We start from the raw sequence: 19,863 nt of genomic DNA, 5'->3' as shown, positions 1-19,863 counted from the left end.
TTTTATATTGTGTTTTTTTCAGTCAATCAAATCATCTCTTAATTAATTATATGATTATGTTATATTTGAAAGTTTAAGAATAAATTTTTTTCTCTATTGAGCTTTTTACTTTTTTTACATATAATTTTATATATTATATAAAAAAAAATTTTGATTTAAAAGCTGATGAGGTGAGCCACTCGCGTTGATCGAGCCCTCGCGTAGATCGAGCCATCGAGAAGTGAATTCAGAAGATGGGGGAGAGGGGTGACAGAAGCGTGTCGCTGATTTTCAGCTCTCCAGCCTCCTCCGAGCTTCAATGGCAGCGCCCTCAATTGAGATTTGTTAGATAAGGAGAGCAATCTGCCAGCGAGCACCGGGAGATCAGAAAGTACCGTTTAACCTTCTTGCTCTCGCAAGATCACCCTTTTCGTGCTTTTGGCTAAATCCTTCGCAGGTCGGAGAAACTGTATCTTCCGCAGGACAATCTAATTTTAGATCTAAAAAAAAAAAAAAACAAAAAATGACAACTAGAATTCCTTCGGCGGATGATAGCAATGAGTTCATTCAGAGAGCAGGAGGAGCCCCCCAACCTAGGGCTTTTCCCTTCCGTATGCTGTGGCTCTTCATGTTCTTCCTTGTCCTCGGTATTGGATTCTTCGCCTTCAGTGTCTATCTCACGCGGCACTTCGCGTTCCAGGGAATTCGGACCCAGACTCGCTCAAAGTTCCGGAACTGCGTAGACGTGATTCAGAGCGAAGTCAGCTTGGAACAGTGGATTCATCCTTCGCAGACCACAGCGCATGGCATGAGCGACGAGGAGCTTCTCTGGCGTGCATCTTTCGTTCCACAGGTGAAGGAGTATCCCTTTCGGAGGACCCCCAAGATCGCCTTCCTATTCCTCACCAGAGGGCCATTACCCTTGGCGCCTCTTTGGGAGAGGTTCTACCGGGGCTACCTAGGGCTATACTCCATCTACATTCATACTCTTCCGTCTTACATGGCCAATTTCTCTTCTGAATCCGTGTTCTATGGGCGGCAGATTCCTAGCCAGGTGATCCTATTTGATCTACCGGTGCAATTTTTATTACAAATTCTCACCTACTTTGGCAAACTCCTTTCTTTCTGCTTCTGACCTTGACAACTCTTTTAAAAGCATGGACTTGATCATTATCTATTCCCGTATGCCGTGCATATTGTGCACCTTCCTGATTGCTTCTTAGATTTCTTTGCATGACACAGGTAATGACTTTTTCCCTTCTATTTGGATGGGGGAAAGGAAAATGAATCCCTGACTAAGAATATTTAAATTCTTCTAGTTTTAGTTGTTTTCACGATTCCTTGCTTGATCTACAAATTTTGAATGCAAACCTGTCATCTTTGGATTGTTTTTTGGACTAACATTAGTGAATGGACTCTTTGCAAGCAAATTTTAATTTCAAAATTGTGAACTTGGATGTTTTTGGGATGCTTTCTAACAAATGGCAGTGCATGGAATCGTTCCAAACAAATTTTAGGTGTTGGATTTGTGAACCTGATTGTGCTTACTAGCTAGCATTTAGTTCCTGACTTACATTTTTTAGGAAATATTCTGCGCCCATCTATTTAATTAAGAAAAATATTCTATTATGCCTTCATTTATAAACAACTAACATCTATCTATTTTGAAATGTATCATTGCTAAATTTTTAAACCTTTATACTTTTTCATTGCAGTTGACTGAACTCATTAATGCCACATTACAATTTCATCAATCTTCTTTTGAGACCCATTGTTATTCTCTTGGACCCACCGTATGTTTAGTTAATTGGGAGTGAGCTTGGACACTCAAATTTTTTGCATGTTGGATAAGCCTTGTGTATTACAAAGTACATGTGTTTACAATTGTCAAATTTGTTTTGCAAAAAAGTTCATGAGTGTACAACTATCAGTTTTGGTTACAGCCCTTCAAGTAAATCATCTGAGAAAATGCATACACCCGCCTTGAAAATTTTTACTTTTAATGAAGGGTGTGCACTTTAGGAATCAGGAAAGAAGATTGTTAGAGATGTTGATATGATAGTCATGTCATGCTTGCTTTGTTCACCTTGTTAGAGTTGCCTCTTCATGTAAAGGTTTTTTGAAGTGCAATGTTTACTTTTAAGCATGTCCATTATTTATGAGTTAACTACTGTTCTCTAAAGGTAATTGTAAATGTACCACTACAAAAGACTTGGGATGTGCAACTCTTACTAAATGTTAGTGCACTCGAGGGTAGGGAATTGCTTGCCAGGATAGTTGACTCAACAATCACTCCAAAGTGGTCAATAAATTAATATTGATGTTGACTTGAGGTTTTGTACTTGTTTAATGACATAATAGTTGACAACTTTACAAACTATGAACAAGGTTCTTAATAGTCACTATGCTATCAAGTCATTAGATATCATTTGTTGTGAGAGATCCATATTCTTTGGTCTGTAACTTCTGAGACTTGAAAGTGAGCATGATGCCCTTTGACATTGATGAGGATATCAAGATATGGAAAAATCTACTAGATGCGTGATCGTCGATCAACGACCACGATTACATCACGCTACTTATGATTTTCATATTTATGATTGATGTATTATTATTTTTATTTTATGAAGTTTATTATGCTTTTCCTTTTTTGCCCTTACTTAAGAGCTTAAGTATGTGTAAGCACTAGGGGCATTGTAGTACTTCTTATTTTCTCATTGTATGGGCTATTTAAAGCCCCCCTCTTCTTCTTTGAGAATCAATGAATGAATGATTATTTGATAATTTTGTCTTCTTGCTTGGAGTTCTTGAGAGAGCTTGAGAGATCGGAGAGAGATCCCTTGGAGAGGGAGATTGGCGCATCACCCACCAACCTTGGAGACGGCCGGGTTCGTGGTTTCCTATCTTTGATTTCCCTTAACCCTATCACCCACCTTTCTTCACGATCTTACTTCTCCTTCGTCGTTTCCTTCCACCCACCAAAACACCGCCTACATCTCCACCTTGCCGCCGGTCCCTTACCCGCCCCTATTCAAACCGCCGGCCTAGCCCTCTCCCACCCGCATTGCCTACTTTGGATATTTTCTAATTTTGGATTGCCATAATTTAGTTGGTCTTTGAATTCAAATTTCCCCAAATTTGAAATTCAAAATTTTTCCTAAATTATAAAATCTATTTTAGAAAAGTTTTCCCTCCTCTTTGTTTTCTCCCTCCGTCACCAACTTGCCATTAAACCTTTCCTAAAATAGTCTTTATATTTTAGATAACTCTATTCATGAGTAAATTCAAATTTATTTAAATTTGAAAAGTTACCTAAAATACCAATCCTATTTTAGGAAAGTTTTCAAATCCCTTCCTCTTTGAGTTTTAAATTAATTTGGGATGAAATATCTCTTCCCAAATTTAATTCCCTAACTCAAGGAAGCATTAAAGGTTTCCATAAAAATTTCCCCAATTCCCCTTGGTGCTGCCAGCCCCTCCTAGCTCCCACCTACTAAGTGTTTTCCAAAATAAAACCTCTCATGTGGGAAAGAATTAAATACTTTCCTAAGTTAGTTCATCTTAACTTTGGAAAGAATTTAAATTTCAAATTCCAATTAAATTGAATTTGAAATCCTTTCCTAAAGAGATTGATTTATTTTTGGAAACTTCCAAATCCTCTCAAATTTGAAATTGATAGATTTCTCTCTAATTCTCTTTACCCTTTTTGCAACCCAAGTTTGGAAGGAATCTAAATCCCCCAATTAAATCCCCATCCATGGCTACCCCACCCTCTCTCTCGTATCAAATTAATTCCCCTTTAAGTCTCAAATTAATTCTCTAATTCCCTCCACTACTCTCCCTGCCGCCGCAGCCCACTTTTCCCTCACCCTCTCTCAGCAATTTGAATTGGTAATTTAATTACCATAGCCACCAAAGCACGATATTCAACCCCCAAAATTATTCCCCCACAGCTGTCCACTCAATCCCCCAGCATATTCCCTTAGCTTTGTGCCTCCGGAAGGTGGAATCCCTGAAATTTCTCATGTCCACGTGCTATCCAGAATTCTTGACGCGTTCTAAATGCTGCCTTGAAGTTCAGAGCCTAAAAACTGCTGTCCAGAAACATCAGTTTGGTGTCCAAGGAGCCCAGATCAAGTTGGATGGCTGTCCTCTACGCCGATGTTGCCAAACTACTGTCCACGGACAGCTAGGAGTTGTGTGCTGCTGCCCGCCATCTTGCAAGCATCCAAACATTTGCATCAGAGCTCTGTATTGCCTTTCCATTGAATTCAAGACTATGAGTGTTGGCTGTCCTCCACCCAGAAACTACCAGAATATTGTTCAAATGCCACTAGGGAGTTAGAGTTGCTGACTACTCTTGCTCATTCATTCAAACAATCATACCGGAACTTTGTAATTCCTATTTCTTTGGGTAAACTTTTCCTCCTCTTTTATCTTTCGTTACTCTCAATTGTAGTTATTAATTAACTCATGAAAATTGTGTTGATTCTTCCCACTAAAGCCTAGTATTTATTAGTTGTGTGAGAGATCTTACATAGCACTACTCTTATTGTTAGATTAAGGATTTCTTGTTGAAACCCATTTCGTTTGCAATGTCAATAGTAATTGATTGTTATGTGGGTTTTACTTTTTGCAAGCGACTTGGCCTAAGCTTTTGTTACCGCTCTTGTCTTTTATTTCATTGTCTAAATCAACATCAAGCTTTAATTAACTTGCTCTTAATCATCAAGCGTGCAAAATTCTAATTTTCATATATGTCCTGCATCAGACATGCTCCAAGAGGTTATTTTTGGCTCTCAGGATGTCATGACTTATTTTGATGCTCTTCTAGTCAACCATGCGACATAACATAGGTGGACAATCTAATCATACTTATTTCCAGATAACACCTTTCCTAACTTACTAATCATGATTGAGTGAAAAATTATTATAATTAAATCATCATAAAATATAGACCATTCTTTAATAGATTCATAATACTTATTGATATGTAAGTATGTATAATTTAAATTATCAAAATAAATTATGGGGCTTCTTATTCTTTAATAAAAAATTTATACATACCCGAAGTCTTTTATTCATATCATTTATATATATTTTTTTCTATATTACACCTCATTATTATAGTTCCAACCCCTCATACTGGTTATAAGATAATTACATTACCTGTCTTCCTTAAGAATTATTTGATCTTGATATTAGAGATTGAGTATCTCATCTGAATTATAGGATCTTCTTTGGAATGAATATCCTAGTTTATATCACCTCTTTCTACTTCTTTTCCTCCTTCCTCTCCCTTTTCCTCTTCTTCTTCTCCTCCTGCTCCTCTTCTTCCTTTCTTCCTTCTCATTTCTTTATTTAATACCCAAATAATACATTAAAGAATGACATTATCTTTCTATTAAACTATGAAGTAACAAATTAACATTAATATAAAATAAAAAATTACAACGCACATAAAATAACATTTGATAAATTATGTGAAATAGAATTGAAATATAAATATTATAAGATCAAAACAATATAAAATATAAGAATTGCATAAAAGTATTATAATATATTTATTTTAACTTCAAATTCCTTCTTTCTCAGTTCCTTATGCATCCACATTTAATTCCTAAATAAAATTGAAATAATTGACAACTTAAAAATCATCTTCACTGTCATTACTGTGGAGGTATTTATTTGAATCATTGTCATAACAAATTATCTCCACCATGCATCATCTTATGGAGTCTAATGCGTCCAAATCCACTTATTATTCATTTATTTCAGTCATATTCCTCTTTCATAAATGTTTGTCTTTAACTTAAAGATGAGTTAATCCTCTAAAATTTTTAGAGGAGGTGGTAGTGGTGTGTCGCTTCTAAGTAATCCTTGACAGCAAACATGATGGTGGTGGCTGCGGCGGAGGCGACACAAACTGATCCAAATACTCATTGAACACTCTGTTCATCAAATCTATAAAAATAGTTGGTGCATTAGTCATCCCAAAATGCATGACTAAGAACTCAATGTCCATATCTGATGTTGAAAGCAGACTTCATCACATTTGCTTCTCTCACATTCACTTAATAATATCTACATCATATATCAATATTGAAAAATATATAAGATTCAATAAGTTGATCAAATAGATTATCAATTCGTGGCAGAGGATATTTATTCTTGATGGTGATTTTGTTTAACTCTCTGTAATTAATAAACATACATATTGTACCGTCATTTTTCTTCACAAATAGCACAAACTAATCTAAATACTTTTTGAACAATGTTCATGAAATCCATAAAAATAGATGTTATATTAATCACCCCAAAAGACATGTCTAATAACTCATAATATTCATATATAGTGTTAAAAGCAGTCTTCATCACATCTGCTTCTCTCACCTTCATCTAATAATGTGGGCTTCGAAAATTCGGCCCCGGTCTCCCCGCTTTTCTTTTTATTCGGCGAGGGAGTTTTAACGGATAAGTTCCAAGGTAAATTTTGGAAGGCAGATGAGTTTGTAGATAAGATACTACCCAGAGATTTCACCCTCATTTTGCGAGGACTTTATGATCTGAGTTCTTGTTTCCTATAGGCGCAAGCCCCTATAGTTAATTACCTCTCCCGATCATGAGAGAGAACTTTCGGTTAAGGCTAGTCGTCAATCAGATACGTAGAGAATACGTGTTATCTTGCATATAGTAGCAGCATGGATTTGGGTATTGGGAATTTGGAAAGTTTGGATATTAGAGGTTCAAGGTTTGATATTTAAAAATAGAAATTTTCACCATCTTGCACTTAAAGCAGATGGTGGGGGAATGGATGATGGACCCGATCAAGATCCCATGGTTCCGTCGTCCTTAGCCATCGTGGTCCCTGGTCTACTTAGTCAGAGGAGGTAGTTGACCCAACCTGACAGAAGGATCCTTGTCGGCAGCCATGGGTTGCTTCATCCAAGGGGACCTTATAGACCTGGGTTAGATATTTGCCTAAGGGGACAAATTTGATCCACCTTAGCTAACAGAGGGCTTTGTGCCCTATCGATCATATCCTATTGATTCATATTTCAAGGATTTGATGTCATTAAGGAACGTATTGGCGCTGGCCATAACCAGTATTTCATGGTGCCATTTGGCGGCAAAACCACTCTGTTCAGAGGGCCCCGGGTCATAACCGTTTATCCTGCGGTGCCATTTGGAGGAAAATCGCCGGTCATAGGACACGTATCACGTCCTTACTGGCAGGAGACTATTTGAGAATGAATCCTAGTGATATTTTCGACTAGGCATTTAGCTCTTTTGTGAGCTGAGGTAAATTTTGATTTGTCCACCCCAGCAAACTGTTGCGGAGGGTGGATGAATTTTGCTTTAAGTGATTGATGGGTTGAATTTCAAATTTAAATATTTTTGGAATTTTGGGATTTGTGGATTTTTGGATTTTGTGGAGTTTTGGATTTTTGAATTTTTATGGGTATTTCGGGTGGAGCTATGGACTTTGGATATTTAGGAGACATTTGAAAATATTTGGGAACCCCTCCGGTTGAGATCTGCATTCAACACGGCCATCATCGGGGTGTTCGGGGTCATTTCTCTTTTATTGATTGAATCTTGTCGACTCTATCGAATAATCGATAGAGGATCGGATTTTGTTTGTTTTATGCCCTTATTAGTGAATTCATATTGCTATAGACATTTGAAGGCCTAATATGAATGCATTAAAACAAATATACCGGTCACCATCACTGTATACTTGTTTGATTGTTCGAACCCTGTCGACTTCTATTGACCCGTATAGAAGGATCGGGTTCGAACTTGAATCCACTTATTGATCCGCGCAGCATCCCTAGACGTCACGTGTGCACCAATAACACGTTCGCCCGGGCCCATGCGGGTGGTTGGGGGCATTTTGTAATTAAACCCTGTTGACTCTTTTTTACGTGTTAAGGAGGATCGGGTTTAAATTTATTAACCCGTGTAGCATCCCTAGACGTCACGTGTGTACCGATAACACGTTCGCCAGGGCCCATGCGGGTGTTGATGTATACCCTATTTTAGTGTACCTAAGTGTGTATAGACTATAGTGCATGTGCGAGGGTATTTTGGAATATTTGTGAAACGCCTTCTGTGATGGCTCATAGATGGTACTTTACATGAGAGGCTCCCTATGATGGTTCATAGGTATTTGAATTTGCTACAAACCATCTGCTTCTGACTATGAATGGACTGTTGTATGAATGAGGACTCTCCTACATTTCCTTTTGGACAAAATGTTAGTTGCACGACGTAATGAGCTTTTGTAGTAACTCGTAGGAGTTCGTCTTTCGCACAGTTCTTTTGTATTTGCCTATTAGTGGTATGTTGAGTGTATGGTGGATCTCCTATAATGACTTGTAGATATCCACATTTGATGTATGTTCTCAAACCCTTCTTACACACGGATCGGTGTATTTTTGCTTGTGAGTATCACTATGTTCATTCGCTGATTAATGATGACTGTAGGACACTACGTCTTCCAGGATCTCCTTTGTATTTGTTGCAGTCCTTTATGCATTTCTCCTTATAAATGACATGTAGTGTGTATAGTAGACTTATATGTTTGCTTGCAATCAGCATCACATGTTTGCATTTATCATTCTGAGATCCAATTCATTTCTTAGTGGCTTGTGGCATTTTTCTTGTGGTTTGAAAGAAACTTATTTTCTATTAGAATTCAAATTCTTCTTGGTTGAATTTGATTTGAATCTTCTGTCATTTGTTTGAGTTCAAGTCCCATATGATATAATTCAGTCCAAGCTCAAGCAAGACTCCTTGCAACCCAAGGCAAATCCAAATCTGAGTCCAGTTCAACATCAACCGCTTAAGCTTGATTTAAGTATGATTTTATACTCAAAGCATGGCTTATTGAGGCTCCAATTTGAATTCAATATAGACTCAAATCAAATTTTCACTTGAATCTAATGCTTGATTAATGTCCAGATTAGCTCAAGTCAATGTTCAAGTTTGAACCAAAATCTCTTGTGGTCCATACCAACTTTGTGTCGATGCTTATTTTCTTCAAGTTAAGGTTCCACTACACTTTATTCAAGTATTATATACTTGAGTTTGCAAATTCAATTTTATGTCATTAAGTCCAACTTAAGTCCTTTTTGTTCGTTCACTTAAGTTCAAATCAACATGCAAGTTCAATCCAAGTCCTTTGTAGTCTTGTTCGGTTCATGCTCTTGTCCTTTGCACCAAGTTCATTTGAGTTCAAATAAGTTCACTTTTGTTCATTTCAATCTCATTTGAATTTTAAGTTCATTTTGTTCAAGATGAATTCTCTATTCAGTTCATTCAAGAACAAATTCATAAGTCCAGTTCATGTTCATAGGTCCTCTGCTGTTGTTCGAGTACAAGTTCTATGTCTTCTGTGGTCCGAGTCTTTTGAATTTGAGTATGAATTGTCCAAGTCCAAATTAAGACTTCTTGTACCAAGTTCATTGTATTTGAGTTCCAATTTGAGTTCGTGTTATTGTTCTTTTGAGTTCAAATAAGGTCCAAGTGTAGCATATTGCGTTCACCCGAAATTTCGGCAACCTTCCGGCGTCTCCCCCATTTAGAGGAAAATTACGGAAAACTGGGCCTTTCCCACCACGCTAAGAAAAGCGTGTATGGTAGATGCCCTCTTTCGAGGACACCACGGCCGTGTATTTTTGATCCCTCACCACGCTAAGAAAAGCGTGTATGGGTATTTTGAAAATATTTTGCAAGAAAAGCAGTTATTTTCTCGCAAGCGGGTACTTTGGGTATCCCCGCTTCGTCATACGCATCGCACCGGGTTTCCATCCCACCACGCTAAGAAAAGCGTGTATAGACGGTTTTCCGGTGCGCTACGAACTAAGAAGAAGGAATTTTAGGTGATTACCCGCTTCGTCCCAAGCGTCGGGACGCACGTCCTCCCACCATGCTAAGAAAAGTGTGTATAGGTGGTCATTTTGTCTCGACGCATGCGTTGAAACGGGTTCTCAGAGCTTTAGGGTCTAGGAGTTATACCTTGGCGGCTGTCGGCGCGGATCGAGGGAGAAAGAGGTATATATATATATATATATATAATAATTAATCATAATTAAAATAAGTTAATTATAACTAATATTATTTTAATTAATTTAAAATTATTATAATCATAAAATAATAATGATAATAATAAAATAAAAAAAAACCCTCCCTCTTTCCTCTTCTCATTTACGGGATTTGTCCAGAGCCGCGCGTGAGAGGGAGAGATCTACCTTCACACAGTGAGCTCCCTGTGTTGCTCCCGATCAAAACTTCTGATCCAGCAGGCAGAGGGGACCCCGTCCAGAGAAGTGAAGTCGAGAATTGGATCGGCTAGGATGGGAAGGAATAGAGGAGGCGTCGACGAGCTCGGGAGATCCCGTCGGGGTCGGTTCGCAGAGAAAGGAGGAAGGATGCTCAGTTTCTGGTAATGGATGGCTTCTCCCCCTCTCTCTTCCTTGCTCTCTCTGTTTCTCTCTGGATTGGGGGGATCGTGGAAGCAAGAGGGAAGATCGGGTGGCTTCGGGTAGCACGGTAGGAGCGGGAGGTCGTGTGGAGTCGGAGAGAGCAGCGGAAGCTTGAGGGCTTTGTTCGTGAGAGAGGAAGTGAATGGGAGAGAGGGAGCTCGATCGGTATTTAAGGACATATGTGGTCGTTTGATCGAGGCGAGTGCGGGAATAACGGAGAAGTGATCGCGGTTGCAGCGGGATTTCGGGGATTTGGACGGCTTCTCGATGGATACGAGGATTCCAACCGGGATTTCGGGGATTCAATGCAGTAGAGGTATGCGGGATTTCTGCTCTCCTCTTTTGGTCTTTACATGGAGGTCAACAAATAATATCCCTATCGTAGATTAATCTTTTAAAATACAGACGATCCAGCAAGTTGATCAAATAGATCATCAATTTGTGTCATAGGATATTTTTTCTTGATAGAGATTTTATTCAGCTCCCTGTAATTAATACACATTCATATCATACTGTCATTCCTTACAAATAGTATATGTGCTCCCCACGGAGACAATATGACAAACAAAACTTATGTCAATCAACTCCTGAAGCTGTACCTTCAAATCCTGAAGTTTTTTAGGTGTCATTATATATGGAGCTTTAGATATAGGAGTTGTGCCCAAAAATACATCAATGCAAAACTTAATATCTTTGTATAGAGTCAAATTGACTAATTCCTCAAAAAAACATCAAGAAACTCCTACATTACTGGGACATCAGAAAGAGAACCAGGATTCTTCCTACTATCACGAATCGATGCCAGAAATATCATGCAACCTTTTTTTTTATAATCTATATGTTTTCACTATAGGAATCATACATGACAAAACACCTTTAATCCCCTGAAATAAACAATTCTCACTGCCTAAAAATAAAGTGACTATCTTCTTCAAACAATCGACCCGAGTCTCATATCGACTTAACCACTTCATACCCAAAATAAAGTCGAACTCAGAAATATGCAACAAAATTAAACTAGACCTTCAATTTCTCTTAAGATATTTTAATATTACAAAAGCAAATTCTAATGACTATCATATGGCAAAGTAAAAAAACAAGGAAAAATATAATAAAAGTGCAATGAATCAAATAATATTAAAAAATAAATGACTAATTAGTTCCATAATTAAATAATAATTAAATAAAATATGACATGACTAATTAAAAAATGTAAGCTCCTATCATAACATCTGGGGCATTTCAAGTCTCCTGTTGAGTTAGACTGTACACGTGATTGAATTGGAGCTAGAGCAACATAACTACCAAAATTTCTTTGACATGTCGACGGTCTACCTACTATAGAGCCTGACACAAAATTAAATCCACTATCTCTACCATATGATCCCTTAGAAAATATTGGGAGTGAAACTCGATCTCCCTGCGGGTCGGACAGAACTCTCAAATCATTGATCAAATCCTGCTTGTGGGCACTCAGCCATTATGTGTCCCACCTGTATGCATCGAAAATATTGTTCCATCATCCTGTAGTACTGACTAGAGTGTCGTTTGCTACATCTACGATATATTGGTGCTCTACTGATAGATCCAAACCTGGCCACACTGCCATTATGAGAGATTGCTGCAGATATAGATTATCCACTTCTCCTGGAATTTATATGTCCAAATATACTATTCTTTCCAAAAAATCCACTACAAAAAGTCTTTCTACCAAAACACTTTCTAATGGCAATCCACCGCTACTAAGTAGTTATCATATCATTCTCAATCAATCAAAAGATCGTTCTACCAACTCAAAGAAATAAAAAATATGAAATGTGTAGCGCTTCTTCTCTGGAGTGTTAACTGTAGAGCATACCTGACGAAAGTAATAAACTTTACCTTGTACTGCATCACCGTTTTGCTCCCCTGTACTAGCCTTAGAAAAGTTTCCTGCATCTATTGACGTATAGTTTCCTGCATCTACTGACGTATAGATTACAATTTTGCTCCCCTCTTTTGATCGGTTGTTTGTAAGCCTTCCTCATGCCCTTATTGCACACCACTGTCATTACTTTACTCGTCACTCAACCATTCACCTCACTTAACTTTTTGTTGTGTCAACTTTCGTGTGACATTTCGTGCAGGTCATGTGGCATCTTCTCTTGTTTGTCAGCCATGCGATTGCCCCATTAAATGTTGGTGAACCACCTCTTTGCACTCGATTGCCCCATTACTTTACTCGTCACCCTATATATCATGTCGTAGAATCAAATTTAGAAGAATTATTTATTTTATCTTTTAATAATAACAATCATCATATGTAGCAGCGAAAAATAAATCTATTGATCAAAATATCAATATTCATTTGTATTTATATTTCCAAAATTATATGCAATAGCCATAAGTTACGCAATTATCATATACATTCTATCTGCTCCTGATTACTGAAGAATAACTAAATTAAAAAATAAAATAACTTGGATGTTCCCTTAACTGGTCAATCTTACACTCTTGATCCTCTACTTTGACTTGAAATCATTTAAATCATATATAATGAGCTAAAAAGCCTAATATGTCACTATAACTTACAATTGAACTCAAAATACAGTAAAGAAGCAGTATGAATGTCGTCAGTCAATTTTTAATAGTAGTAGTCACTATGTTCATAAATCTGTGCAGAAACCATAAACACATACATTTGCAATAAAATTTGTAAAATAGTAGAACAATATGGTACGAAAGCGAGACAATGCAATATAGAAATAGTATAATCAATAAACCAATAAATTAGTAAATTGGCATATTAATAGATCAATAAATCAATGCAAAGGTTGAATCAAATTAGAAAGCAATCCTCCCATCATATGTCGTAGCATTAAGGAAATCGTATAAACCAATAAATTAGAAACATTTATGAAAACTATCATAATCAATAACAATATGATATAATAAAATCCGTGTATACATGAGGTTCAATCATTCTATAGCAGAATCTAATCAGTATCTTATATTACATGCTCAATATCACTTAGTATAGGAATCATGTGCTTAATTATAAGAAATTAGTAAACAATGAATAAATCGTAGCAACAATAATAGTGAATCAATATAAGTATCAGTAACATTATTGGTATCATCAATAACAGAATCAATATATATATATATATATATATATAATTAATATATATAATATAATTATTATATATATATATATATATATATATATATATATATATAATATTTGGTGGCAATGATAGTAAAACAATACACAAACAATAAATCAGCAAACAATAGAATGGTAAAACGATACAATAACATGCATTCCAATAATCACGCTAAATGAGTAAGGCAATATCTGGGTTGCGCAGTGATTTTTTTAGCATATGGTAATTAGTAATCATTTACTGTTGGCTCATTAATACAGAGTCATTACTCCTTACTCATTTAGTATGATTATTAGAATCACTCCTTTATAACTGCTAATTAGTTAATCACGTGAAATCAATTGAGGAAACACCAAATCACAATATAAAAAGAAGCCCGTCGACCCTTCATCCTATACAGGTCAGTCAGTCTCCAGCCAACATCAGTAAAATAAGTATTACTTGTTCTCACACATACTATTATCATAATATTATAGCAAAAATAACAGCTAACTATTACTCACCACATACTCATATTCATTTATAATACTTTATATTACAAGTATGCTTATATTTAAAATATCAAAATTCATATTTTTACAAATCATATCAAATATAGTAAATTTTATTTTACCTGATGAAATTATGAAAATCAACTAGTCAAAATGTTAAGAATAATCAATACTATAATATATAAAAAATTATGCCGTAGAAGTTTACTAAATCCGAAAAAAATGGCATTAAATTTAATTTAGAAAGAAATCAGACGGTCGAAATGAAAATATTTGAAACAGAGATAGGTAACAATCACTTACCATGGATCTGAGAAATTTTTAGAAAAAGCGGCAAACAAGGTTTTAAAAGGCGAAATCGGGAATCGAGGCGTTTTTCCTAAGCGAGGCGAGGCGTAAGCCTCCAAAATGATTAAATAACATTAATTTAAAATTTTAATAATGACAAAAAATAACAAAATAACAATTATTTGTACTACCAATAATAAAATAACATGAATACAAAAAGTATACCAGTCTGCCGGGGTCCAAGGGGCGCTGCCCCCTGGCGGAGTTTCGACCTGCCCGTAAGGTCGCACGGGGTCAAGGCAGTACCCTACAGAGTCAGTACCGAGCGTACCGAGCATGTACCGCTCAGTACCGAGCTTGTACAACTCAGTACCGAGCCAGTACAACTCAGTACCGAGCATACCGCGTAATTTAAATGTAATTTATATTAATTAGGCTAATTATATTAAAATTTAATTAATAATTATAATACTAATTATTCAGTTAAGTTAAAATAGATAATTAATTCATGCACTAATTATATTATTAATTATTTAATTAATTTGTTTAATTATTAATATTTTAAATTATATTAACAAAGTTAATCAATAATAACTTAGTTGCGTCTACGGTTTTCCTTTCATCTTCTCTTTTCGTCCTTTCTGTTCGGCTTCGTTGCTTCACAGGAGGTGTAGAGATTGCACGCGTCGCTTCTTTAGCTCCTTCGTGGATGTTCGACTTTGCTCCTTCGACGACTTTCCCTTTCCTGTCGGATCGTAAGCTACAACATTTTGATCTGAAGAAACAACGGGAGCTCGCTGACTGTGAAGGTAACTTTCTCACTTTCGAGGCGCTGCCTCGATGCGCCTCGACACCTCACGCGGTGAGGCGTACGCCTCCGTGGAAAAAGGCGTAAGCCTCGCCCGAGCTTTCGAGGCTTAAGCCTTAGTTCGCCCGACCTCCGCCTCGATTCGAGGCGCGCCTCGAGGCGTCCGCCTCGAACGCCTTTTTAATCGATGGCGGCAAACATGTCGATGACCAAAATCCGAATTTCTCTGTCCTCTTTCCCTCCTTTTCTCCTTCCACGTCAAGCTGGTGTTGTGTTAGATTTTCTCGATTCAGATTCTCTCGAATCATTATATATGCTTTTATTTAAAATATAGGTCATAAAGACTCTGGATATGACATCATAATTTTTTATATTTTGTAATATTTAAAATACACCAAGAATATTAAGCCTTTATCTCACTTGTCATGTCAAGATTCAAATTCTAATCTAAATCTAATAAAGAAAGGTAATTTCTAATATGTTCTAACCAAGTCTTTTAGGTCCACTTATACCTTTCTTTGCCTAAGCCAAATCTAATACATCTACTCTCCTACTCAGGTCATCTAAAGGCCGTCGTTTTATCTGACCAAACCATCTAAGGCGACTCTCTCTAATCTTATCTTCCATTGGAGCTACACCAAACTTTTCTCATATATACTCATTTCGTATCATGTCTCTAAGAGTAAAGACACTTATCCACCTGAGCATCCTTATCTCTGCAACACTTAACTTAATATTATGCTTCTCTTTTAATGGTCAATATTCTACACCATAAAGCATTGCAGGTGTCACCACCATCTTATAGAATTTTTTCTTAAGTTTGAGGTGGACTTTTTTTATCACACAACAAGCATGAAGCATTCCTCCACTTCAACCATCAAACTTGAATTTTATTAATAATATCCACATCTATTTCACCATCACTCTGAACAATAGGCCCGAGATATCTAAAACGTGTACTCTTATTAATGGCTTGATCTCCCAAAGTTACAATTCGCTCACTAGATCTATTTCTACTAAAGTTAAACTCCATATATTCGGTTTTAGATCTACTCAAATGAAAATCTTTAAACTCTAAGGTTGACCTCCATAATTCAAATTTACCTTCAACTCCCTCTTTAGTCTTATCAACAAGAAGAATATTATCAGCAAAAAGCATACAGTACGATACAACCTCTTGCATATGTCTAGTGAGAACATCTATGACTAAAGCAAAAATGATATGAACTTAAGACTGATCCTTGATGTAATCCAACTAAAATAGGAAAATACTTAGTCAAAATACCTTGTGTTTGAACAAAAGTAACAACTCCTGCATACATATCATTAATGACTTGAATATAAACATTATTAACCTCATTCTTTTCTAGAACTTTCCATAACACTTCTCTTGGAACTTTCTCATATGCTTTCTCTAAAAAAGTAAATCATATGTAGATTCTCCTTATTTTCTTTATATTTCTCCATCAAACCTCTTGATAAATATATAGCTTTCTTAGTAGACCTACCCAACATGAATCCAAATTGATTTTGAGAAATATTAGTATCACGTCATAATCTATGTTTCATAACTCTCTCCCATAGTTTTAAAAAATGACACATTAACTTAATTCCTCTATAATTCGCGCATTTATGTGCATCATCTTTATTCTTAAAAATATGAATCAACACACTCATTCTCTACTCATCTGACATCTTTTTTATTTTCAAAATAATATTAAAAAGTTTAGTAAACCAAAAAATTCCTTCATCTCCTAAGCATTTCCACAACTCTAATAGAACATCATCAAGTCCAATAGCTTTTCCACACTTCATTTTCTTTAAAACTTTTCTAACTTCGATTTTACTAATACGTTGATAAAAACAAAAATTTTTATTTTTATTTAGGATGCTAAAGTCACTAAAATCAATCGTATTCTCACAATGTTAATTGAAAAGTTTAGCAAAAAATCTCATCCACCTTTGTTGAATATCTTCTTCTAATCCACCTTTGTTGAATATCATTTTCTAATAAAAATACTTTTTGATTTTCATCCTTAATAAACTTCACTTGAATTAAATCCTTACTATTTATATCTCTTTATTTGACTAAATTATACATATATCTTTCACCCTTCTTAGTATCTAATCTATTATATTAATTATTAAAAGCTAAATCTTTGCATCCATTTTCTTACTCCTTATGAGTCTCTTTATATCTTTCCCAATTTTCAAAATTTTTACATATTAACAAATTTTTATAACAAATCATCTTATTATTTTTCTTTTTTGCACATTTTAATTCCATAACCAAGTTGTTTTACTATTAGGAGTTTTTTCTTTAAATACTTCAAGCATATTTTTTGCAATATTTTTAATATTACTAGTTACTTTTTTTCTTTATAACATTAGCTTCCTCATGTACAGATAAAATTATAAGATCTAGAATCATACTCTAAAGAATATTAATTTGTTAATATTCTTTAAATGCTCCTATCTAATTATAGAACAAAGATTTACTTTATTTTTTATATTCTACTCATCTTGAAGTTCAAAACTAATAAGCAATATTGAGTACGTAAACTTTCATTCGGAATAACTTTATAATTCTTGTAATCTAAATGATCCATTTTTCTTATAAGAAAATAATCAATATGAGTTTCACCATATCTATTTTTATAAGTGATGAGATGCTCATCTCTTTTTTTTAAATAAGATATTAGCAATTACAAAATCATAAGCTATAGAATAATCTAATATTGTTTTACCACTTTCATTAGTCGCTCCAAATTCATAGCCACCATGAATTATTTTAAAATCATTTACTTCTCTACCAATATGTCTATTTAAATCTCTTCCAATAAAATTTTTTCTTCAAGAAGTATCTTTTGTATTAATTTTTTTAATTCATTTCAAAATTTTAATTTTAAACACATTAGTTATGAGGTAATATATGTTAGGAAAAGAACGATTTGAGGTAAGATATTTTAGTTATTTTATATTAGTTATGATTGTTTACTAAGTAATAAAAGTCTAAAGGAATGAATATCAATTGAAAGGTTAAGATTCATCAGATACATATATGCAGAGAGGAGAATCTGAGATAATTTATCAAAGGAGAAGACTACGTGGTATACAAATGGAAGAAGCAGTTTCTCAAGAAGGTAAGTCACGTAATTAGTTATAATTGCAATGATTACGAATGTTTAGTAAATTCCTAATGTCTTGTAATTTTATTGATAACTGAAATGCATTAGGAGAATTTTATTAGTAATCAAGAGAATACATTAAAGTATTCACAACTGTATATCCACGAGAGTAAGAGATATTTGATAAATGATTACGTATGCTTATTTTTGTCTTTTCTTCATTGGTAATATGTTAAAAGGAAGCTTCATTTTTAAAGTAATGCATATTGAATTCTTACTACAACATATGTACGATTATATACATTGTGAAAAGTCAGTAACTATTGTAATCAGTTATGAAGTATGAATATATGATTTATACTGAATATCAAATTAATAAAGATTGTTTGACTTATGATATGATATCTACAATATCAGGTAGGAAAAAGGGACTCAATATGAAATCTGTATTGTATATGGGGACAAAAGGGACCCCCGAGAATATGATATTTGCATAGTAGATGGGGCAAAAAAGACTCCTAGAGAAACAAAAGAACCTCTCTTTAATTCAATGACGATAATGTCAAGTTTACCTGAGCTCCATTGAATATATTTGTGAAAGTAAAGACAATCTTATAAAAGCTTAAAGTTGATATTTAATATTGTCTAAAGTGGAAGGAAATGGTTGATGCATGTTTCATTATATGAGATTTTTTTAATTTGATTAACTTATGATTCAATGTTGTAATCTTTATATGTAATTTAATTATTATTTAAATGTGCATAGTTTATTGAGCTTCATAGCTCACCAGTTATTCAATACTAGCTGTTATTACAGGTAAATGAAAGGATAAAGTCGTTGCTGAGTAGGTTGAGAGTTCTTTTATGTTATCTTTTAATTTTGAAAAGTATTTGTGAGTCTACATCGAAGGTATGTAGATAGTTTCGTGATGTATTACTTTGAATTTTATTTAGATTTCTTTAGTGGCTCCGTGATTATGTTTTTATTGAAGTTTTAAATTATTAGATGCTTCCGTTAATTTATCAGATGATGATGTGTTATTGAATGTTCAATATAGTTTTGCAAACAATGAAATGAATTAGAGTTGTAATAATGAAAATGGTATGCTTATGCATGTTATACTCTACCGTACTATTTAGGGTACTATGAAGTATTAGAAAATATTTATTTTTCTATGAATCATAATATTTATTAATTTCATTAATTTGCTTGTAAGGGAACCTATATTTCAAGTTTTGATCCTAATTTTAATTTTATGGACTAGCTTCTTTGCCCACATCCGTCCATTATGTGAGAATCATTGTCTATTTAACACCACACTCAGGCATCGTTGCAGCTAGGGGTGTCAATATTTGACGCGACACGAAAACCCGACCCGGACCCGACCCGGAAAATCCGGGTTGAACCCGACCCGATTTCAAAACGGGTCGGGTTCGGGTTCCAGAAATCGACCCGTTTAAAAAACGGGTCGGGTTCGGGTTGACCCGGCGGGTTGCCGGGTCAACCCAAAAACCCGTTTATTTTTGAATTTT

The 19,863-nt window shown here is 35.1% G+C and overlaps 1 protein-coding gene across 1 annotated transcript in view; it reads left to right on the top strand.

Moving 5' to 3' along the window:
* The first annotated feature begins 180 nt into the window (after positions 1–180).
* LOC110109750 (glycosyltransferase BC10) overlaps positions 181–19,863 on the top strand; it is a 27,896-nt gene continuing 8,213 nt past the window's right edge. Inside the window, exon 1 of the mRNA XM_020840944.2 lies at positions 181–1,033. Coding sequence (XP_020696603.1) covers positions 503–1,033 — 531 coding nt within the window. The 5' untranslated portion in view covers positions 181–502. The remainder of the gene's footprint in view (positions 1,034–19,863) is intronic.

The sequence above is a fragment of the Dendrobium catenatum genome, unplaced genomic scaffold (assembly GCF_001605985.2).
Source record: "Dendrobium catenatum unplaced genomic scaffold, ASM160598v2 fragScaff_scaffold_1470, whole genome shotgun sequence".
NCBI classification, from domain to species: Eukaryota; Viridiplantae; Streptophyta; class Magnoliopsida; order Asparagales; family Orchidaceae; genus Dendrobium; species Dendrobium catenatum.
Note: the sequence above shows the minus strand (reverse complement) of the source record. Positions and strands in the feature narration are given on the sequence as shown.